Below are 19,325 nucleotides of genomic sequence, written 5' to 3' on the forward strand. Positions count from 1 at the left end.
ATTAGCCAGGATGGTCTCGATCTCCTGACCTCGTGATCCGCCCGTCTCGGCCTCCCAAAGTGCTGGGATTACAGGCTTGAGCCACCGCGCCCGGCTATAGAACTTACTTAAAACTGATGAGAGTATAGCAGGAGAATCTCACTCAGCTCCTCAGTTGACTAGAGGAAATAAAAAAGTATAAGTGGTTCAAGTTGGCACATCTCAATCTCAAGAAAGCAATTCCAACATCTGTTCAATGGAACACAGGAAGGATGGTGGTTGGACAGGTGGTAGGATATACCACATCCTTTGTTAATGGTTTCTAGAGAGGCTGCAGCATCACATGGCTGTACTAAGTATGGGGTCCCTTGGCTAGGACTCTTGCAGTGGAACATGCAAAGAATTTGTGGCAGAACCACTTCCGGCCTTATTCTACATAGAAACCATCAACATCAATTAAATAATTAGAAGAGGTAATGGTAGTAATCTGAGCAACCTGACCCACTGACATTGGCAAAAAATACCTAAATATTGAAAGAGAATGGTAATAGAAACAAGGATATGAGAAGGATGCCATGCAGCCTGGGAATGTCTGGGAAAAGGCAGTCTAAGCCCTACCTATTTCCTCAAGTGCTAAGGGCCCTGTAATAGTTATGCTGAAGGCATACCAACTAAACAGAGTTTCAAAGGCATAACAGTTCTAATTCCTTCTCATCTTCTATGCAAGGCAATTAATTAGTAGTCACATTGTTGACTCTAAACCAAAACAGGCAAAATTAGGTTAAAACTATTTTTTACCTTTATTGAGATATAATTTACATATCATAAAATTCTTTGTGAATGTGCAATTTAGAGATTTATTTAGCAAACTTATATAGTTATGTAACTATTACCAAAAAGTTCTTTACCTTTTTTTAACTTCTAGGTTCGGGGGGGTGCATGTCCAGGTTTTTATACAGGTAAACTCATGTCACAGGGATTTGTTGTACAGATTATTTCATTGTGTTATAGTAGAGATAGTGCTGGTGATAGCCAGCATTTATTCAAACTTCCTGCTGTGCAAAGCCATTGTTCTCACAGCTTTGCATGCATCCATTTACTTACTCCTCTCAGACACTTTAGAAGTAGAAAACTGAGGCACAGAGACTAAATAACTTGCCTAAGGGTACTTAGCTACACTATGCAGAGATGAGGTCGGGACACCTAACCTGTAGGCAGCCCCTTCTCCTGCTCCTGCCCACTGCAGGCATCACTAGCTCATCATGTATTTTTGCTCTTCAGCCCTTATGAAGGTAACTCAGAATCCGTGTCTGCACAGTACTCCAGGAAAACTCTGTCAGTCATTACATTTGGCTTCAGGATCTCAAACCTATTTGCTGTTTGTGGGCCCTTTCTAGAGCTCTCATGTAATCTCCAAACCTGCCAAATCTGCCCAGCCTGCGGCCCTTGTGTCTGCTGTTGCCCCGTTTCCAGTTATCTTCCACAAGTCTCTCTTCTCCCTGAAAATGAACGCACATGCACACTTCCTAGCCTAAACTGCCTTAGCCAAACAGAGAATCTAAGTCCTTGAAGTACAACTCACTGTTGATAGCTAAGACTAGGGGAAATTATTTTCAAGTATATTTGTGACTTACAATGTTAGAGGAATGAAAGGAAGACCCATTGGATTCATCCATTCAAAGAGTCAACAAATATTCATTAAGCCTGGGTTAAATGGCACTTACTAACTGTTACAAAAAAACAAACCTATAAATATATGATGGCTAAAATATGATAGTTTATTTCTTGCTCACATAAAGTCTAAAAGAATTGCACAAGAGAGTTTTTGTATTTTGGGCCAAGAAGTGGCACACTTCACGTCTGTTCATGTTCCATCTGCTAGAACTCAGTTCCATGCTCACACCTAACCGCAAAAAGGCTGGAAAATTATCTAGCTGTGTGCACAGGAAGAAGAGGAAAAGGGTTTGGCTGATAGCAAGTCATTCTCTGCCATGGCTTCTAAAATGGAAGGCAGCATGACATTTTAAACAAAGTTTCTATTAGCAGAGACCTGGGATTCAGCCCTGAGTAAACAGTACTTAACAATGCTTTCTACTCTTGGCTTCATTCAGAAAACAAACTTTCCATCTCCTCTGGCTTCTCTCTCAATCACCTTTATATTAGGCCAAAGATACTTTTCAAACACATATGTTCAGATTTTTTCCCACTGAATTTTGATTTTACCCCAAATCACATAGGAGAGAGACCTGAACCAGAGCCCAGACTATGTGCAGGAATGGGTTTCCAGGGGTTCCAGGGGTTACTCGTCTGTCCCTGCCTGTCTCTCCAGAGATCCTCATCCTTCAGGATCAAGATGGTTCCTGGTTTGCTGAACACCTCTGTTTTTAAAGGCATGACAAGGCCATGCTCCTTCCTCAATGGCCTTCACATCCTTGGATGCTGACGTACAAGTTTTAGCCATATGTCAGGCTCACCTTTTGTATAAGAGCTGCCTTCATTTCTCATATTGTGCCTGATTAATTGAAACGCTTGCCTTTATTTCTGTTTCCTTATTTTTTCTTAAATTTATACAGATATAAAACTGAGCGTAATCTTCTGTTTGTATGGCTCTCATTCAGCTATAACACAAATACATTTACAGATTAAATGAAAGAATGTAAACCCTATCAATTTCTATAAATTAACACTAATCTGTGAGCTGATGCTGACTTGCTAAAACTAAATGGCTGTTCACAAAGCATGCATAGTACTGACTGCTGAGGCACGGCTCATGCTGCTGAGGGCTTAGTGATGATGATTTAGCTCTCAGCACCTTTTTCTGTTTTTCCTATTGTGAAAGCCCTTTTGGTACAGCATGCCGTGGCTTTTGTTATCTTAACACAAATGTATAATTTATAATTTCACTCCTTCTCTGCATCTTTGTTCTATTCTCCTTAGTTAACTTCCATGGTTAAACTAGTACTAGTTAATATCAATGTGATTGTAACCATGTCCACAAACATAGGTATTGGCAATCACATGGCAGTCATCACACAGCAGTAGTCAATTAGTAGGTGATCAACCACGTGATCTAAAATAGGCTTATGTTGATTTTTTTAAGTTGGTCACTAAAATAGCAGCTCCAGCTTGAAAAAAATCTAATAGAGATCAAGTGGTATCTCAAAAGATATCTCTCACCAGGAGGAAGAGGAACCAGTTAAAGAAAAATTAAGAATACAACGTATTGAATATCAAACCTGCCTGCATAGCAGAATCACCTAGGAACTTGTTAAAAATACAGATTACAGCTTCTACCCTGTCATCTGAGATTCAGATTTAGTAGTTCTGAAGTAGGACTCAAAATATATGCTAACATTTTTCTAATAGGTATAAGAGGGTCAGTTGATTAAGAAACATTATTTTCATTATAAATCTCTATTGATTATAAATAGTTGGATAACTTTGTGCTTTGTCTTAACAATGGATCATGAAAGTAATAAGAATGCGTAAGAAGTAGCCTGTGCTAACAACAGTACTTCTCCTGGCAAGAAAAAAAGGCCATTACTTTCCAGCAAAAGCTCAATATAATTAATTAAGGGCTGGATTTAATTCAGTGACATTTGAATTTTATAGCTATACACTTGCAGCTATAAAAAACACCTTTATTATTAAAATTCCTGTAGGAAAAATAACTTGGTAATTGTGACTCTAAAGCCCTCTGGTCCCTAACCTCATTCTCCCCATTGGCACAGTTGTTTTTATAACACAATAGAGCAACTCTTGTATTATAGCAGGACAGATTATATTTTAAACAAGTGCCCTGGGGATTCTGAGGCAGCCAGTCCACAGACAAAGACTTGGGATTACCTATCACAAGCACCAGACTTTAGGTCAACTGGACCTGGGCTCCAGTTCAGCCCTATAACTTGCTAGTTCTGTTGCATTGGACACACCATGGGGCCTTTCTGAGTCTGAGTTCTTTGTGTATGTAAAATATAGTACTGTTGTTTCTGCCTCTCAGGGTTGTTATGCAAAAAATCCAGGTAATGCACATAGCACACCATATAAACACATATTTTCATTTAACAGATATTTATTGAGAATCTACTAGGTGCCAGGCCTAGGTGATAGAAATAAAGAAGAGAACAAGACAGATGTGATCTCTGATGTTATCAAAATTACATAATGAAATAGCAGGGGCTGGGGGGAGATATACAAATATAGAAGATAAATTCTGCTAGTTCTAGTGCTTATGAAAAAAGTAAAGTTGCCTCCATCTAAAGTATACATCTCTTCACTCCCATGCCACACACAGGGATGAATGCTTTATATGGAGTGGTTAGAAAAGGCCTCACTAGGAGGTGTTATTTGCACAGAGACCTGAATGACCAGAAGAGAGCCATGCAGAAGTCTGTAGGTGGAAGATGTCAGGGACGGGGAATGGCCAGGGCTGACGTGCTGCTGTGTTGGAAGAAAGGAAGATCAGTGTGCTGGGGCACTGTGATTGATGGGAAGTATGGGCTAAGTGAGGTAGGTCATATAGACCACTGGGTCTTAATGTACAGCAGATGGCTGGTCACGAAAAGGAGCTTGAGGCCAGGCATGGTGGCTCACACCTGTAATCCCAGCACTTTGGGAGGCCAAAGCAGTTGGATCACCTGAGGTCAGGAGTTCGAGACCAGCCTGACCAACATAGTGAAACCCCATCTCTATTAAAAATACAAAATTAGCTGGTTGTGGTGGCGCATGCCTCTAATCCCAGCTACTCAGGAGACTGAAGCAGGAGAATTACTTGAACCCAGGAGGCAGAGGTTGCAGTGAGCTGAGATCCTGCCATTGCACTCTAGCCTGGGCAACAAGAGTGAGACTCGGTCTCAAAAACAAAAAAAGAAAAGAAAAAGAGCTTCAAATTTTGTTTTAATTGTACTGAAAAGGGACTGGAAAGTTTAAGCAGAAAAGTTGTATGGTTCGATTCATGTTTTAGCAAGATCACTCTGGCTGCCATAAAACTGGAGTAAGGGAAGAGTGAAAACCAGAAGACCAGTTAGGCTGTATAGTAGTCCATCCAGAGATTATAGTAGCATTAGATCACAGCAACAGAGATGCTGGTAAGATGTAGGGTAGATTTGGAGTCAGAGCTGAGTAGCTCTAACTCTGAGTAGGGAGGTGAGGTCATTTATACCAGTGCTAATTCAATACCATTCCAACTGCTTCCTCCCATTGTGGCCATGCATTTACTATGCTCAACAACCATTATAGTACTAAATCACTCATCAGATGATACATAATCTCAAATGTATGGAATATAAGTGGTATAATGAAAAAGTCCCCTGAACAGTCAAAATAGAGCCTATGCATGCATTCCAAGGTGAGCTTCTCAGAACATTATTCAAGTTTCTGCCCTTGAACACAGTTATGATGAGCTTAATTACCTATGCCTAGAGGGCAAATAAAATGGCAAAGAATAAAGAGGGATAGCTTCTATTATGAGGCTGTGGGACAGTGCAAACAGGAATACAGGATAAACAGATATGGGAGAAAACAAAAAATATAAAAAGCAAGTATAAGACTCCAAAGGACATTTCTGAATTAAGGTTGTCTTCACATTTAATGAAAGCAGAGAAAAGTGAATGTAATTGTAGAATATCCTGCCTATAAAATGGTTAAAACAAAATTAAATCCACTTACCAAAGGTTAAGCTTTGGTTATATGAATATGATCTCATGTGGACCCTATTTCCCCAAGGTGTTCGATGAATGAGTCTTTTCATTGTATTTTGTAGTCATGTGCACAAAGTGCTGTATTTTATATCCAGCTGATAAAGGCCTATTAAAACACAATGTACACAGAACTATGACTTCTGGGAAGATGGCATAGTTATACTTTTCCCTATTCTTACTGCTAAGTACCACTAAAGGTCCTGTACATTATATATAAAACACACATAAGGAGACTGAAAAGTAAAGGGAAGAAAGCCAACTGACCAAAGACGTTGGAAATCAAACTGTAAATTTGTTGGGTTTTCTTTTTGCCTCATAAATCACAAACTTGGAGCTCAAGAAGCTGGCTACTGGTAAACACCAATGAGTACAAAAAAAAAAAAAAAAAAAAGGAGGACTAAAAAAATGCGTACTCTAAAAACAAAAAAGGAAAAAAAAAAAAAAAAAAAAATACATTGTATATTTCAAAACAACTAAAATAAAAGAATTGTAATGCTCCCCAACACAAAGAAAAGATAAATATTTGAGGTGATGGATACCCTAATTGCCCTGATTTTATTGTTACCCCCATTGTATACGAGTACCGAAACATCATAAGTACCCAAACCTATATACAACGATCGTATATGGATAAAAGGAAATAAACAGAACTCTGGCACCAACCTTAAGGCATAACATNAAAAAAAAAAAACGCCAGCTAGAAGCCTAGAAGCCTTCTCTCTCTAACCAAAGGACCAGGAAAGGGGAATCATAGCAAGACAGAAAACCTTTAGCAAATTCTACTCTAGGCTACCAAATGCCACCGAAAACACTGTGTCCACCACTACCCACACCAGCAAAGGCTGAGCAGGAAGCCTAGATTCCCCCGCAGCCAGCCTCAAATGAGGTGCCCCCCAACCCTCATGGAGGGGAGTATCAGAGATTTTCAGTCCTCGTTCATTACACCTACCAGACCACATGGGGAGACCACATGGAGAGCCTGGAGTTCCACCTTCACACTGCAGTGCCCACCTTCCCCTCCACACTGGGATGGTGAAGAGGAGGTCCCCTGGAGAGTGAGGACTTGTACCACCTGCCCAAGGTGAGGAGGCTTCTCCCGCAGCTGTGTAGTGGGGACTGTGTGGGGATCCAGAACTCCCACTCCTGCCCAGCAGTAATGAGGAGCCCCCTACTTGGGTAACAGAAGAGGCCAAGTGGAGAACTTGGACTTAACCTTCACTGGGTAGTAACAAGGAGGCATCTCCCTGCTCCAATACCTGAGTGATTTTATAGAAAGCAGCTAAAACAGAAGGTTTAAATAAGATCCAAAGTCTCATAACTAGAAAAATATACAGGTTTCATCTGAAACCTAGACATCATGAAAAAAACCACCTTCACCACCCTTATTCATTGTAGTGCTATAACTTCTACCCAGTGCAGTTATGTAAGAAAAGGAAATAAAAGGCATAGAGACTGGAAACAAAGAAATACAACTTATCCCTATTTGCAGATGAAATGATTGTCTATATAGACAATCAAAAGAAAACCAAAATAATTAGGTTAATGTAACAAAATATAACAGGACTTGTATCTCAGAAACAACAAACTCTGATGAAAGAAATTAAAGAAGATCTAAATTAAAGAAGATAAATAGACATACATACATTGTTCATGGATTGGAAAACACAATAAAGTCACGATGTCATTTCTTTCCTAATATACATGGTTAATTCCTATCATAATATTACTAATATTTTATACATGTAGAGAAGATTATTCTAAAATGTATATGAAAAAGCAAAGAAACTAGAATAGCCAAGAAGCAGGAGAAATCAGCGAACCTAATTTCAGAATTAATTATATAGCTACAATATAATTGTAGAGGGATAGACACATAGATCGGTGGAACAGAATAGAGAATAGAGAACTCAGAAACAGATCTACACAACTGTGTCCAACTAATTTTGACAAAAGTGCAAAAGCAATTCAATGTAGGAAAGATAACCTATTCAAGAAGCGGTGAGAGAGCAATTAGACATCCATAGTCAAAAACTAAATGGGCTTTGACCTCCTATCTAAATGTGACCTCTCACATCTTACCTAAAAATTAACTCAAAATGTATCACAGACTTAAACATAAAATGTAAAACTATAAAACATTTAGAAAAAAATAGGAAAAATCATCAGCATCTAGATCTAAGTAAAGAGTTCTTAAACTTGATATCAAAAGCATAATCCTATTTTTGCTTTTGTTGCCTATGTTTTTGGGATCTTTTCCAAAATATTGCTGCCCAGACTAATGTCATGAAGTGTTTCCTCTATGTTTTTTCCTAGTAGTTTTATCATTTTGAGTCTTACATTTAAATCTTTGATCCATTTTAATTTTATGTGGTAAAAGTAGGGGTCTAGCTTCAGTTTTCCCAGCACCATTTATTGAGGAGACTGTCCTTTCTGTATTCTGTGTTCTTGGCAGTTTTGTTGAAAATGAGTTGGCTGTAAGTATGTGGATTCATTTCTGTGTTCTCTATTCTGTTCCATGGGTTTATGTGTCTGTTTCTATGGCAATACCATGCTGTGTTGGTTACTGTAGCTTTATAGTATATTTTAAAATTAGGCAGTGAGTGTGATGCTTCCAGCTATGTATTCTTTTTATTATTATTGTTGTTATTTTTATTATTTTGAGATGGAGTCTCACTCTGGTGCCAGGCTGGAGTGCAGTGGCACAATCTCAGCTTACTGCAACCTCTGCCTCTCGGGTTCAAGTGATTCTCCTGCCTCAGCCTCCCAAGTAGCTGGGACTACAGGCTGTGTCACCACGCCCAGCTAATTTTTGTATTTTTTGTAGAGATGGGGTTTCACCATGTTGGCCACGATGGTCTCAATCTCTTGACTACATGATCCACTGCCTTAGCATCCCAAAATGCTGGGATTACAGGTGTGAGCCACCACGCCTGGCCCCCAACTTTGTACTTTTTGCTCAAGGTTTCTTTGGCTATTTGGGGTATTTTAAGGTTACATACAAATTTTAAGATTGTTCTATTTTTGTGAAGAGTGTCATTGGTATTTTCACAGGGATTTCACTGAATCTGTAAATTGCTTTGTACAGTATGGACATTTGAACAATATTAATCCTTCCAATCCATAAGCATGGGATAATTTTACATTTATTTGTGTCCTTTTCAATTTCTTTCATCAATGTTTTATAGTTTTCAGTGTAGACATTTCACCTACTTGGTTAAATTTATTCCTAAGGGGTTTTTTGTAGCTATTATAAATGGGATTGTTTCCTTGATTATTTTCAGATAGTTAGTTTACTATTAGTACATAAAAACACTACAGATTTTTGTGTGTTGATTTTGAATCCTGCAACTTTACTGAATTTGTTTGTTCTAACAATCTTTTAGTAAAGTTGTAGGGTTTTCTGTATGTGAGATCATGCCATCTGCAAACAAGGATAGTTTAACTTCTTCCTTTCCAATGTGGATGCTCTTTATATGGTTCTCTTAATTGCTTTGGTTAGGACTTGCAGTACTATGTTGAAGAAAAGTGGTGAACATGGATATTCTTGTCTGGTTCCAGATCTTAGAGGAAAAACTTTCAGTTATTCCCCATTCAGTATTATATTAGCTGTGGATTTGTCATATATTGCCTTTATAGTCCTGAAGCCTTCTAAACCTAATTTGTTATGAGTTTTTATCATGAATGGATGTTGAATTTTGTCAAATGCTTTTTCTACATCTATTTTCTTATAGTAGCCATTCTAATTGGGGTGAGATGATACCTCATTGTGGTTTTGGTTTGGATTTCCCTGAAGATTAGTGATGTTGAGCATATAGTTTTTGTCCTTCATTCTGTTCATGTGATATATCACATTTATTGATTTGCATATGTTGAATCATCCTTGCATCTGTAGGATGAAACTTAATCATGGTGAACAGCCTTTTTAATGTGCTGTTGAATTTGGTTTGCTAGTATATTGTTAAGAATTTGTATATACATGTTCTTCAGGGATCTTACCCTGTAGCTTCCTTTTTGTTGTTGTGTCCTTGTTGGTTACATCAAATTGAAAAGCTTCTGCACAGCAAAGAAAACAATCAACAGAATAAAAAGACAGTCTACAGAATGAGATAAAATATTTGCAACCTCTTTATCTGCCAAGAGATTAATATTCAGAATATAGAAGGAACTCCAACAACTCAACAACAACAAAAAATTAATTTTCAAAAATGGACAAAAGATAAAAAAGAACAAGATCAAATTTTCTTTGTAGGAACATGGATGGAGCTGGAGGCCATTATCCTTAGCAAACTAATGCAGGAACAGAAAACCAAATACTGCATGTTGTCACCTATAACTGGGAGCTAAATGATGAGAACACATGGACACACAGAGAAAAGCAACAGATGCTGGGGCCTGGTGGAGGGCAGGAGGAGGGAGAGGATCAGGAAAAAATAACTATTGAGTACTAGGTTTAATACCTGACTGATGAAATAATCTGTACAACAAACCCCCATGACACAAGGTTACCTATGTAACAACTCTGCACGTGTGCCCCTAAACTTAATTAGTTAATTAATAAGGGCAAAAGACCTGAATAGACATTTCTCAAAAGAAGACATACAGATGGCCAACAGGCATATGAAAAATGCTCAGCATCACTAATCTTCAGAGAAATGTAAACCAAAACCAAAATGAGATATCACCTTACCTCTATTAGAATGGATACTATCAAAAAGACCAAAAAAAAAAGCAAATACTGGTGCAGATGTGGAGAAGAGGGAATTCTCATACATTGTTAATGGTAATGTAAATTAGTATAGCCATTATAGAAAACAGCGTAGATGTTCCTCAAAAAATTAAAACTAAATTAAAAAAAATTAAAACTAGAACTACCATATGATCCAGCAATCCTACTCCTGGGTATATATGCAAAGGAAATGAAAACAGTAATCAAAGCGATATCTGCACTCAAATATTTACTGCAGCACTATTCACAATATCTAAGATATAGAATCAGCTTAAGTGTCCATGAACAGATGAATAGATATAGGAAATGTGGCATATATGTTCAGTGGAATACTTTTCCACCATAAAAAAAATGAGGCCAGGTGTGGTGGCTTACGCCTATAATCCCAGCACTTCGAAAGACTGAGGTGGGTAGATCACTTGAGCCCAGGAGTTTGAAACTAGCCTGGGCAGCACTGGGAAACCCTGTATCTACAAAAAAAAAAAAAAAAAAAAAAAACTGTCCAGGTGTGATGGCATACACCTGTACTTTCAGCTACCCAGGAAGCTGAGGTGGAAGGATCACTTGAACTTGGGAGGCAGAGGCTGCAGTGAGCCAAGATCACACCACTACCCTCTAGCCTGGATGCCAAAGCAAGACCAACCCTGTCTCAAAAAAAAAAAAAGAGAGAGAGAAAAAAAAAAGAAATCCTGTTATTTGCAGCAACATGGATGAACCTGGAGGTTATTATGTTAAGTGAAATAAGCTAGGCACAGAAAGACAAACTTTTCTTTTTATGGATCATGCTTTTCAAAAATTTTTTGTTGACACATAATAATTGTACATATTTATGGGGAACAGTCTGATTTTTTTGGATACATGTATACATTGTATAAAAATCAAATCAGGGTATTTAGCATATCCATCACTTCTTACATTTATCATTTCTTTGTGGTCAGGACATTCAAAATCCTTTCTCCTAGACATTTTGAAATATACATAGTCACCCTACTGTGTAATATAATACCAGAACTTATTCCTCCTATGTAACTATAATTTTGTGCCTCTTGACCAATGTCTCCCTGTCTTCCTCTCCCAACTCCCCTCCCCAGTCTCTGGTAACCACTATGCTAGTCTCTACTTCTATGAGATCAACTTCTTTAGATTCTACATATAAGTGAGATAATGCAGTATTTGTCTTCTGTATCATTTCTTTTTTGAGACAGAGTCTCACCCTGTCACCCAGGCTGGAGTGCAGTGGTGTGATCTCGGCTCATTACAACTTCTACCTCCCATGTTCAAGCGATCGTCATGCCTCAGCCTCCTGAGTAGCTGGGATTACAGTTGCATGCCACCACACCTGGTTAATTTTTGTATTTTTAGTAGAGATGGAGTTTCACCATGTTGGCCAAGCTAGTCTCAAACTCCTGGCCTCAAGTAATGCACCCATCTCAGCCTCCCAAAGTGCTGGGACTACAGGCATGAGCCACTGCACCCAGCGCTTTCTATTACTTCTTATAATTGCATGTTAATCTACAATTATCTTAAAGTAAAAAAATTTAATTTTAAAAAAAGGCCCTGTAAAACATGATGTCATAGGTTATTTGTTAAGTTAATGATTAGAATGCATAAATCATCTCAATTTGTATAACATGCTCTATCTTCAAATTCTTCAATCCTTGATCTTTTACTGACAACACTATGGTTGGTAGGAAGGTAGGTAGGTAGGTAGGTACGTAGATGCTTTTATACTGTGCACTTACAATTTTTCAAGAGAAAACATAGTTATTTGCAAAAGTCTGGATAGACCAGCCATGCATTGGTGGTTAGCCCACATTTCAAAGGAATGCCCCAATTTCCACAGTCACCACCAAGTAACATCTCATATTCTTTCTTATCTTCAGGAAAGCCACTAGTGAAAACGTCACGAATGACCGTGATCAACACGGAGAAGCCTGCAGTCACAGTCGATATAGGAAGCACCATCAAAACAGTGCAGGGAGTGAATGTGACAATTAACTGCCAGGTTGCAGGTGAGAAATTCATGTATGTATTTGTTCACATGTTAATGGAGCCCTGTGCTAGGTTGGGGATACAAAGACAAATTAGACGCAAATTTTACTCTCAGGGATATAGTGCTAGTAGGAAAGCCAAAGCATGAACCTCAGTCCCTCTGAAAGTAGAAAGAGCTGCAGAAATTTAGAGGAGGAAAGATTAATTCTGACTGGGACAGGTAGGTAAAATTGATCTTTTTATGTGTATGTTTTTCTTTAATCTTAGCCTTCCATACAGATAGAATGTGAACATGCAAAGATGGGGGCAAGGAGTTCCAAGTGGACAAAGGAGAGTGATAAATTCATGGAAGTAGAAAATCCTCTAGGCTGTAGAGAGAACAGTGTGAGCTTTAGTCTGGGTGGAGCCCAGAGTGCAGAAATGCAGGTGGGAAGTGACGTTAAAGAGCCATGCTTCCAAAAGCAAAGCATTGAAGGGAATGGATTGAAAAAGGGAAATCCTAGGACAGAAAGGCTAGGTAAGACCCATCACTGTTGTTTAGAGGAGAGGTCATGGAAGCCTGAACTCAGGGCAGTGGGGATGGGAAGGTAAGGACTGGATGGATATGAGAAAGATGGCAAGAGGTAAGGCCAATAGCAGCCTGGAGCTTGCTCGAATCAGAAGTTGGCAGGAGTTATTAAAGAAGATAGCCAGTGGAGTTCTGATAAAGGCATTGCCCTCAGGTGGGCCTTGCAAACTCAGAGACCAACGGGGACCAGGAAGGCACAGGGAAGCAAAGAGTAGTAGACAATAGGGGGTGGTAATATGCTGTGTATAAAAATATTTACTTCAATTAAAAGACAGAAAACACCTACATATAGCAGAATGAGGCCCAGCTACTATTTTTCCCTTCCTGTAGACCACTCATTTGTGATGTGTACCCTAGGAGTTTCACTGCCACAACGAGATGAAGAAATGAATGGTTCTTGTGCCATTGGACAGCTAGTTTTCTGATTGCTGTCCTCATCAGATATACCACACAGTGGCATGGCCACGCCAAACCCAGGTTCCCCGATCATACCCTATGTGCAGAGTAGACAGGCAGTGGCACCCCATGCTTTGGTGGTTTCTTCATCTTAGATCTTCATCATCTGAAGATTTACCTCACTTTGTTACTTATAAGACCAGAAACCCCATTTTAGAGTAAGTAGGAGGAATATCTTAACCTAGGACTTACTGTTTCCAAATAATAGCCAAGTCTGATTTTCTCTGAAATATTCTGATAGCTTTAGGATATCTGAAATATGGCCAGACCTGGTGGCTGACACCTGTAATCCCAGCACTTTGGGAAGCTGAGGTGGGCAGATCACTTGAGCCCTGGAGTTGAAGACCAGCCTAGGCAACATGGCAAAACCTTGTCTCTACAAAAAATACAAAAATTAGCCAGGTGTGATGGCGCATGCCTGTAGTCTCAGCTACTAGGGAGGCTGAGATGGGAGGATCGTTTGAGCCCAGAGGTCAAGGCTGCAGTGAGCCATAGGCATGCCACAGCACTCCAGCCTGGGTGACAGAGCGAGAACCCTATCTCAAAAAAAAAATTAGGATATCTGAAATATAAATCTATCTTTGTAAATGTGCATTAGCTTCGCCTTTGTAAAGTGTCTCATGGCCTTTGTGATGCTTCCCTTCCAGCCTCATCAGTGAAATCTAGAACCAAGTCCCTTCAGTCCCTGTACTCCTAGACAGGTAGTAAGACAAAACCCCTGACAGGGATTGGCATGAATGAGCTTTCTCTGCAGGGATTAATGGTGGTGCCAGTAGGGCCCTTTCTGCAGAAACATCACCCCCCAACACACACCTGATCACTATGGACACATGCTTTGGTGAGGAAACACTGGTGATATGATGGACCACGTTGTGTATCTTCTTGAGAGGTGGAACTGGTAGGAGTAAAAGAATAAGGGAGGGGCCCGGTGCAGGGACTCACACATATAATCACAGCACTTTGGGGGGCCGAGGTGGGTGGATCACCTGAGGTCAGGAGTTCGAGACCATCCTGGCCAACATGGTGAAACCCCATCTCTACGAAAAATACAAAAATTAGCCAGGCATGGTGGCAAGTGCCTGTAATCCCAGCTACTCAGGAGGCTGAGGCACGAGAGTCACTTGAACCTAGAAGCAGAGTTTGCAGTGACCCGAGATCGAACCATTGCACTCCAGCCTGGGCAATAGAGCAAGACTCTGTCTCAAAAAAAAAAAAAACCTAGAGGAGGAAAGGGCAGCAAAACAAGGAAATGGGCATTTAAAGGAGATTGAGAGAACCAGAATCTGGTTGAGGAAGTATTTACACTGGGGACCCTACGACATTAAAACAAGCTTTGGTCACTCTTCCGTGTCGCCTGGGGTCCTCTCTCCGGGACTTCATCCAGAGGCTCACTTGATAACCTTACAGTGAGAACCTAGGTTGTTATACCTAGTTTTCCCTGGCTGTGGCATTGCAGTCTTTATTTTTGTTTTTACCCATAAAACCATCTGTATTAATGCTGATTAACTAAAATAAATATTTGTGTATTTGTCATTATTCCCTTTGTTAAACAAGATACTCATTCAAAGTAGGTGGGAAAGAGCCTGCTTTTAATTACACAGTGAATTAGCTGGACAAGGAAATCATCTGTGAGCTTAGTCTCCAGTTAAAATACTGACAGCTATAATGCTAAATGCCAAATGGCAGAGGACTACTTTTACTTTGCTGCTATAAGTGGCTCTTATGGCTCTTTCCTTACTCTTGGACATCTCTATCCCATTCGTAGTCAGGCAGCTTAGTGACCTCCTGATTGGTTAGGTGGGATTCTCTGAGCACCAATAACACTGCCAGTAGCTAATACTCTAGCTTGAGAATTTGCAACCCAGACTTTGGTAATAGACAGGGAAGTGGGACTCCATAAGGGCCTCCTTAAAGAAATATTTTATGTCAAATTCATTCATGTTATTCGTTTGGCAGTTTTTTATGGAATATTTAATCCAGCTTAGATCAGATTTCTCCTAATCCAAGGAGCCACAGATAAACAAGATACAATTTTCAGGAAGCTCACAGTCTGGGAAGGAGAAAAGTTATGAAATATGTAATGATAATACAATGTGATATTCAGATACAGTTGTTGTTTTCTTATTGTAAAATATTAAAGTACTAAAGAAATTTTAGAAAACACAGAAAATTCAGGAGGCCAAAAGGAAAGAAAACCGCTGGTTCAAAGTCGTTCTCTCCAAACTCAACCACAGCTGACATTTTATTATATTTCCTTAATCATTCCCTTTTATCCTGCTTTATTTCCTCTCAGTAATAAACATTTGTCTGTATCATAAGCATAATTTTAATGGCTATATAATAGCCTATGTTAAGAATATTATGTAATTTACCTAGACTGACTCAGATGTTTGAATTGTTAGCAATTTTTCATTAAACAACTTTTTGCATACATGTGCTTTCAGCTTATAAAGTACAGCCTCACACATTCTTCCCAGTCCTGAAGCATCAACAACATTAGGCAATGAGTATGATAGGTTTTTTCTTGAAAAGTGACCTAATTGACTGTATTACTCCCGTGCGTGTTCTCTATTCATTCTCTGAAGAGGTCAGAAAACTGAGTCAGCGATAAAGGATCAGGGGAAGAAGCAGTGTTTCAGTAAATAGGAACAGAATGTGCAAAGGGCCTGAGGTAGAAAGAGCATGCTGCATTTAAAGAATTAAAACCTGGCTGGCAGTGTGGCTATAATATCAAGAGCAAAGAAGAAAGTAGCATATGAGGCTGAGGAGGTGTGGGTAGGCAGGGGCTAGATCTTACATGTTCTCATAGATTATGGTACAGTTTAGGTTTTTCTCCTAAAAGCAAAGGAAGCATTTGAAGGACTTACTTAGGAGATAAAATCAGCAGGACTAGGGATGCACAGACAGTTCAAGAGTCAGTGATGGGTGGTGTATTAGGATAGATTAGACTCTGGTATCAAGTAGATGCCCAAATGTATAATGACTCAAACACAATAGAAGTTTTATTTTTGCTTAGCTAAGTGCCCAAAGAGTACACCTGGTCATCTGGAGAGGATCTGCCCCCACAGTGTCATTCAGGGTCACAGGATGCTGGTTGCTCTGTCATCTGAAACACATGCCTTCCAAGGCCTCCCTAGGGGTTACCTCTATCCTGTCAACCAGGAGAGGGGAAAACAGAATATGGGGGATGGTTGAGAAGGCTTTTAAGGGCAACACCTGGAAGGAGAACACATTAAGACTTTTCACATTCCTTTAGTCACATGGCCACGTGCAACTACAAAGGATGCTGGGGTAGGTGGACTCACTGGGTACTCAGGAAAAAGAGGGAAACCGGTTTTGTGAACAGCTATCATTGTCTGCCACAGTCAGTATGGAGAAAAGTGGAAGGCTGGAAACCTTCTTTCCAGACTGCCATGGTTCTTTAGAATAACTGACAAGGCTGACAGTTGAGTTACTGTATCCTTTCTCTTTTCTTTCCCTAAGCCACTCTACCTCCACACCTCCTAGGAAGCTTCTAGAATTTCCCATGTAAAGGTGTACCTTTGAGTGGACACCCCACCTTGAGACGCTGACACACCACCATGGTGCAGGCAGCCTTCCAAATATAGTAAGAGATCCAATTAACAAGAATACCCTGTCTGGGATTTTTTTTAAAAAAGAATATTATAGCATCACCCTACCTGGCAGCTCCGTGGACATCAAAGGCACTGAACCTTGTAATCATATCTAGTTACCACCCATTATGTCTAAGTTCTTTTACTGATCCTTTCAAGCAGCAGGGAGAGCATGGTGCTGTTGAAAAGATATACCACAGGGGAAAATGTACACATGGGTTCTTTTCCTCCCCAGGTTTAAGATACAAATAAAACCAGGGAGGTTAGCATGTGGAGCCTATCCAAGTAGCTGGTCCACAACAACATAGCTCTTGGATTTTGTTCTGTGGTAGAGCATGTTTTCTGTCATTTTCAGGTGTTTCTTTTTGTGGCTTTTGCTGTCACACCACAGCAGGCTAGAAAAGATCATCTCCCACAACCTGACCAAGCTTCTCAACAAGAAAGAGCTAACAAAGCCAGAACACATGGATTCTGGAACCTCTCTCCTGACAACACCTTGGTTTTACAAACACAGCAGAAACATTAATTCTGAAAGTAGAAAGGAATTAAGCATTTGACAGTTCAGAAATACTAAAGCAGCAGTTCAGATTTTCTCTCAAGAGTCAGGCTAGTATAATGGCAGGCGGTGTACACTCGTTAAGATGGGGACTGTTGGCACTAAAGGTATCTCAGTTTGAATCCCTACCCTGGCACTGGTGGGTTACTGGTTGGCTGTAGGGTAGGGAATTCGGGGAACAGGAACTCTGCCCCATGTAATCGTTCAGGCATCCAAACAAATGTGACCTTAGGCAGATTTCTTCATCTCTATGAGACCCTTTTTCTCATAAAATGGAGTTATTAAATAGTACCTGCTTCACAGGATCATTGTGAAAAATGAGTGATTGTGTTTCTAAAATGTTTGGCTTACAGCAAATGTTCAGTCAATGTTATTTCTCCCTTTAACACACTCAGGATACGTTTGCATGGCTCAGTGCACTCCAATGTTGAGGTATTCTGAACGTCAATATTAAGCATATGTATCACTACCTTTTCAAGGGACTGTGTGGAACATTCAAGGGCTGGTGAAGTTTTCTAAAGCATCATTGTCATCTCTTGAGAGAAAAAGGAAAAAAAAAACTTTATAACACCTCAATTATTGTTTTCTCTTTCCTCGTTCTACATGTGTAATGTCAGAGCCAGTTATGGAAGGACAGGCTATCACTCCAAGGTGTCTTTGTAATATCATTCTCTGCCTAAGGCCCACAATTCGAGGCAGGAAGTCCTCAAAATGTGGCACCAGCAACAGTACCTACATCGGCAAACTCATAATGCAGATCTGTGCGTGAATGAATCTGAGAGAGGTTTGCCAGTAGATTAAAGAATGATTCCCACTTAATTTCTCTTCCCTTGGGACCACTTGTCATGTCCACAGTTCCAGGTTTACAGAAACTGGAGCTTTCTTCCTCCACCCTGCTATTCTGAACACTTCCAGTTCTCCCATGAAGCCCCCACTGTCACCAGAGGAATTCCACCCTTTTGGTTTATATCCAGTCCTGTCCTCTCAAACAAGCACAATTTTAGAGCGGCATGAGACAGACAAACATAAAGGGAATGGAAGAAGCTTGCAAGCAATTCCTGGAGGAGTGAGAAATAGCTCCCAGGTCTCTCTCCATCCCTGGGTTCTCTCCCTTCTCCCTCTGTTCCACCCTCCCTCCTCCCCTCTGTCACTCTCACTCTCATTTTCTCTCCCCCTGAGGCTCTGTGTTTGCTGCCCACAGCCCTCCTCAAAGGAAGATGCAGGCAGTAAGTGCTGCATGGAGCAATGTGAGGGAAAGAGGATGAATATTGGTAGAAAATGGTTTGCAGGGCTGGCATGGTGGCTCGTGCCTGTAATCCCAGCACTTTTGGAGGCCAAGGCAGGTGGATCATCTGAGGTTAGGAGTTCGAGACCAGCCTGGCCAACATGGCGAAACCGTGTCTCCACTAAAAATATAAAAATTAGCCAGGTGTGATGGTGCACACCTGTAATTCCAGCTAACTCCGGAGGCTGAGGCAGGAGAATCGCTGGAACCCAGGAGGCGGAGGCCGCAGTGAGCCAAGATCATGCCACTGTACTTCAGCCTAGGTGACAGAGCAAGACTCTATCTCAATAAAAAAATAAAATAAAATAAAATTGTTTGCAGGACCTCATTTTCCTTGTTCTTTCAGGAGAAAATAACTAAAATGCTTTTCTTTAACTTACTTCTGAGGCTTTCTCCTGAATGCTGTGGATCTTTTTTTTTTTTTTTTTTTTTTTTTTTTTTTTTTTTTTT

At 40.0% G+C, this 19,325-nt stretch overlaps 1 protein-coding gene across 2 annotated transcripts in view; it reads left to right on the plus strand.

The window, feature by feature from the left end:
• Positions 1-19,325, plus strand: part of ADAMTSL1 (ADAMTS like 1) — a 984,547-nt gene that overhangs the window by 879,906 nt on the left and 85,316 nt on the right. For both annotated transcript variants that reach the window (XM_017890108.1, XM_017890110.1), the window contains one exon: positions 12,288-12,416. In XM_017890108.1, the coding sequence (XP_017745597.1) occupies positions 12,288-12,416 (129 nt within the window). The remainder of the gene's footprint in view (positions 1-12,287; positions 12,417-19,325) is intronic.

This window comes from Rhinopithecus bieti, unplaced genomic scaffold (genome assembly GCF_001698545.2).
Source record: "Rhinopithecus bieti isolate Rb0 unplaced genomic scaffold, ASM169854v2 scaffold_17667, whole genome shotgun sequence".
Taxonomy (NCBI): domain Eukaryota; kingdom Metazoa; phylum Chordata; class Mammalia; order Primates; family Cercopithecidae; genus Rhinopithecus; species Rhinopithecus bieti.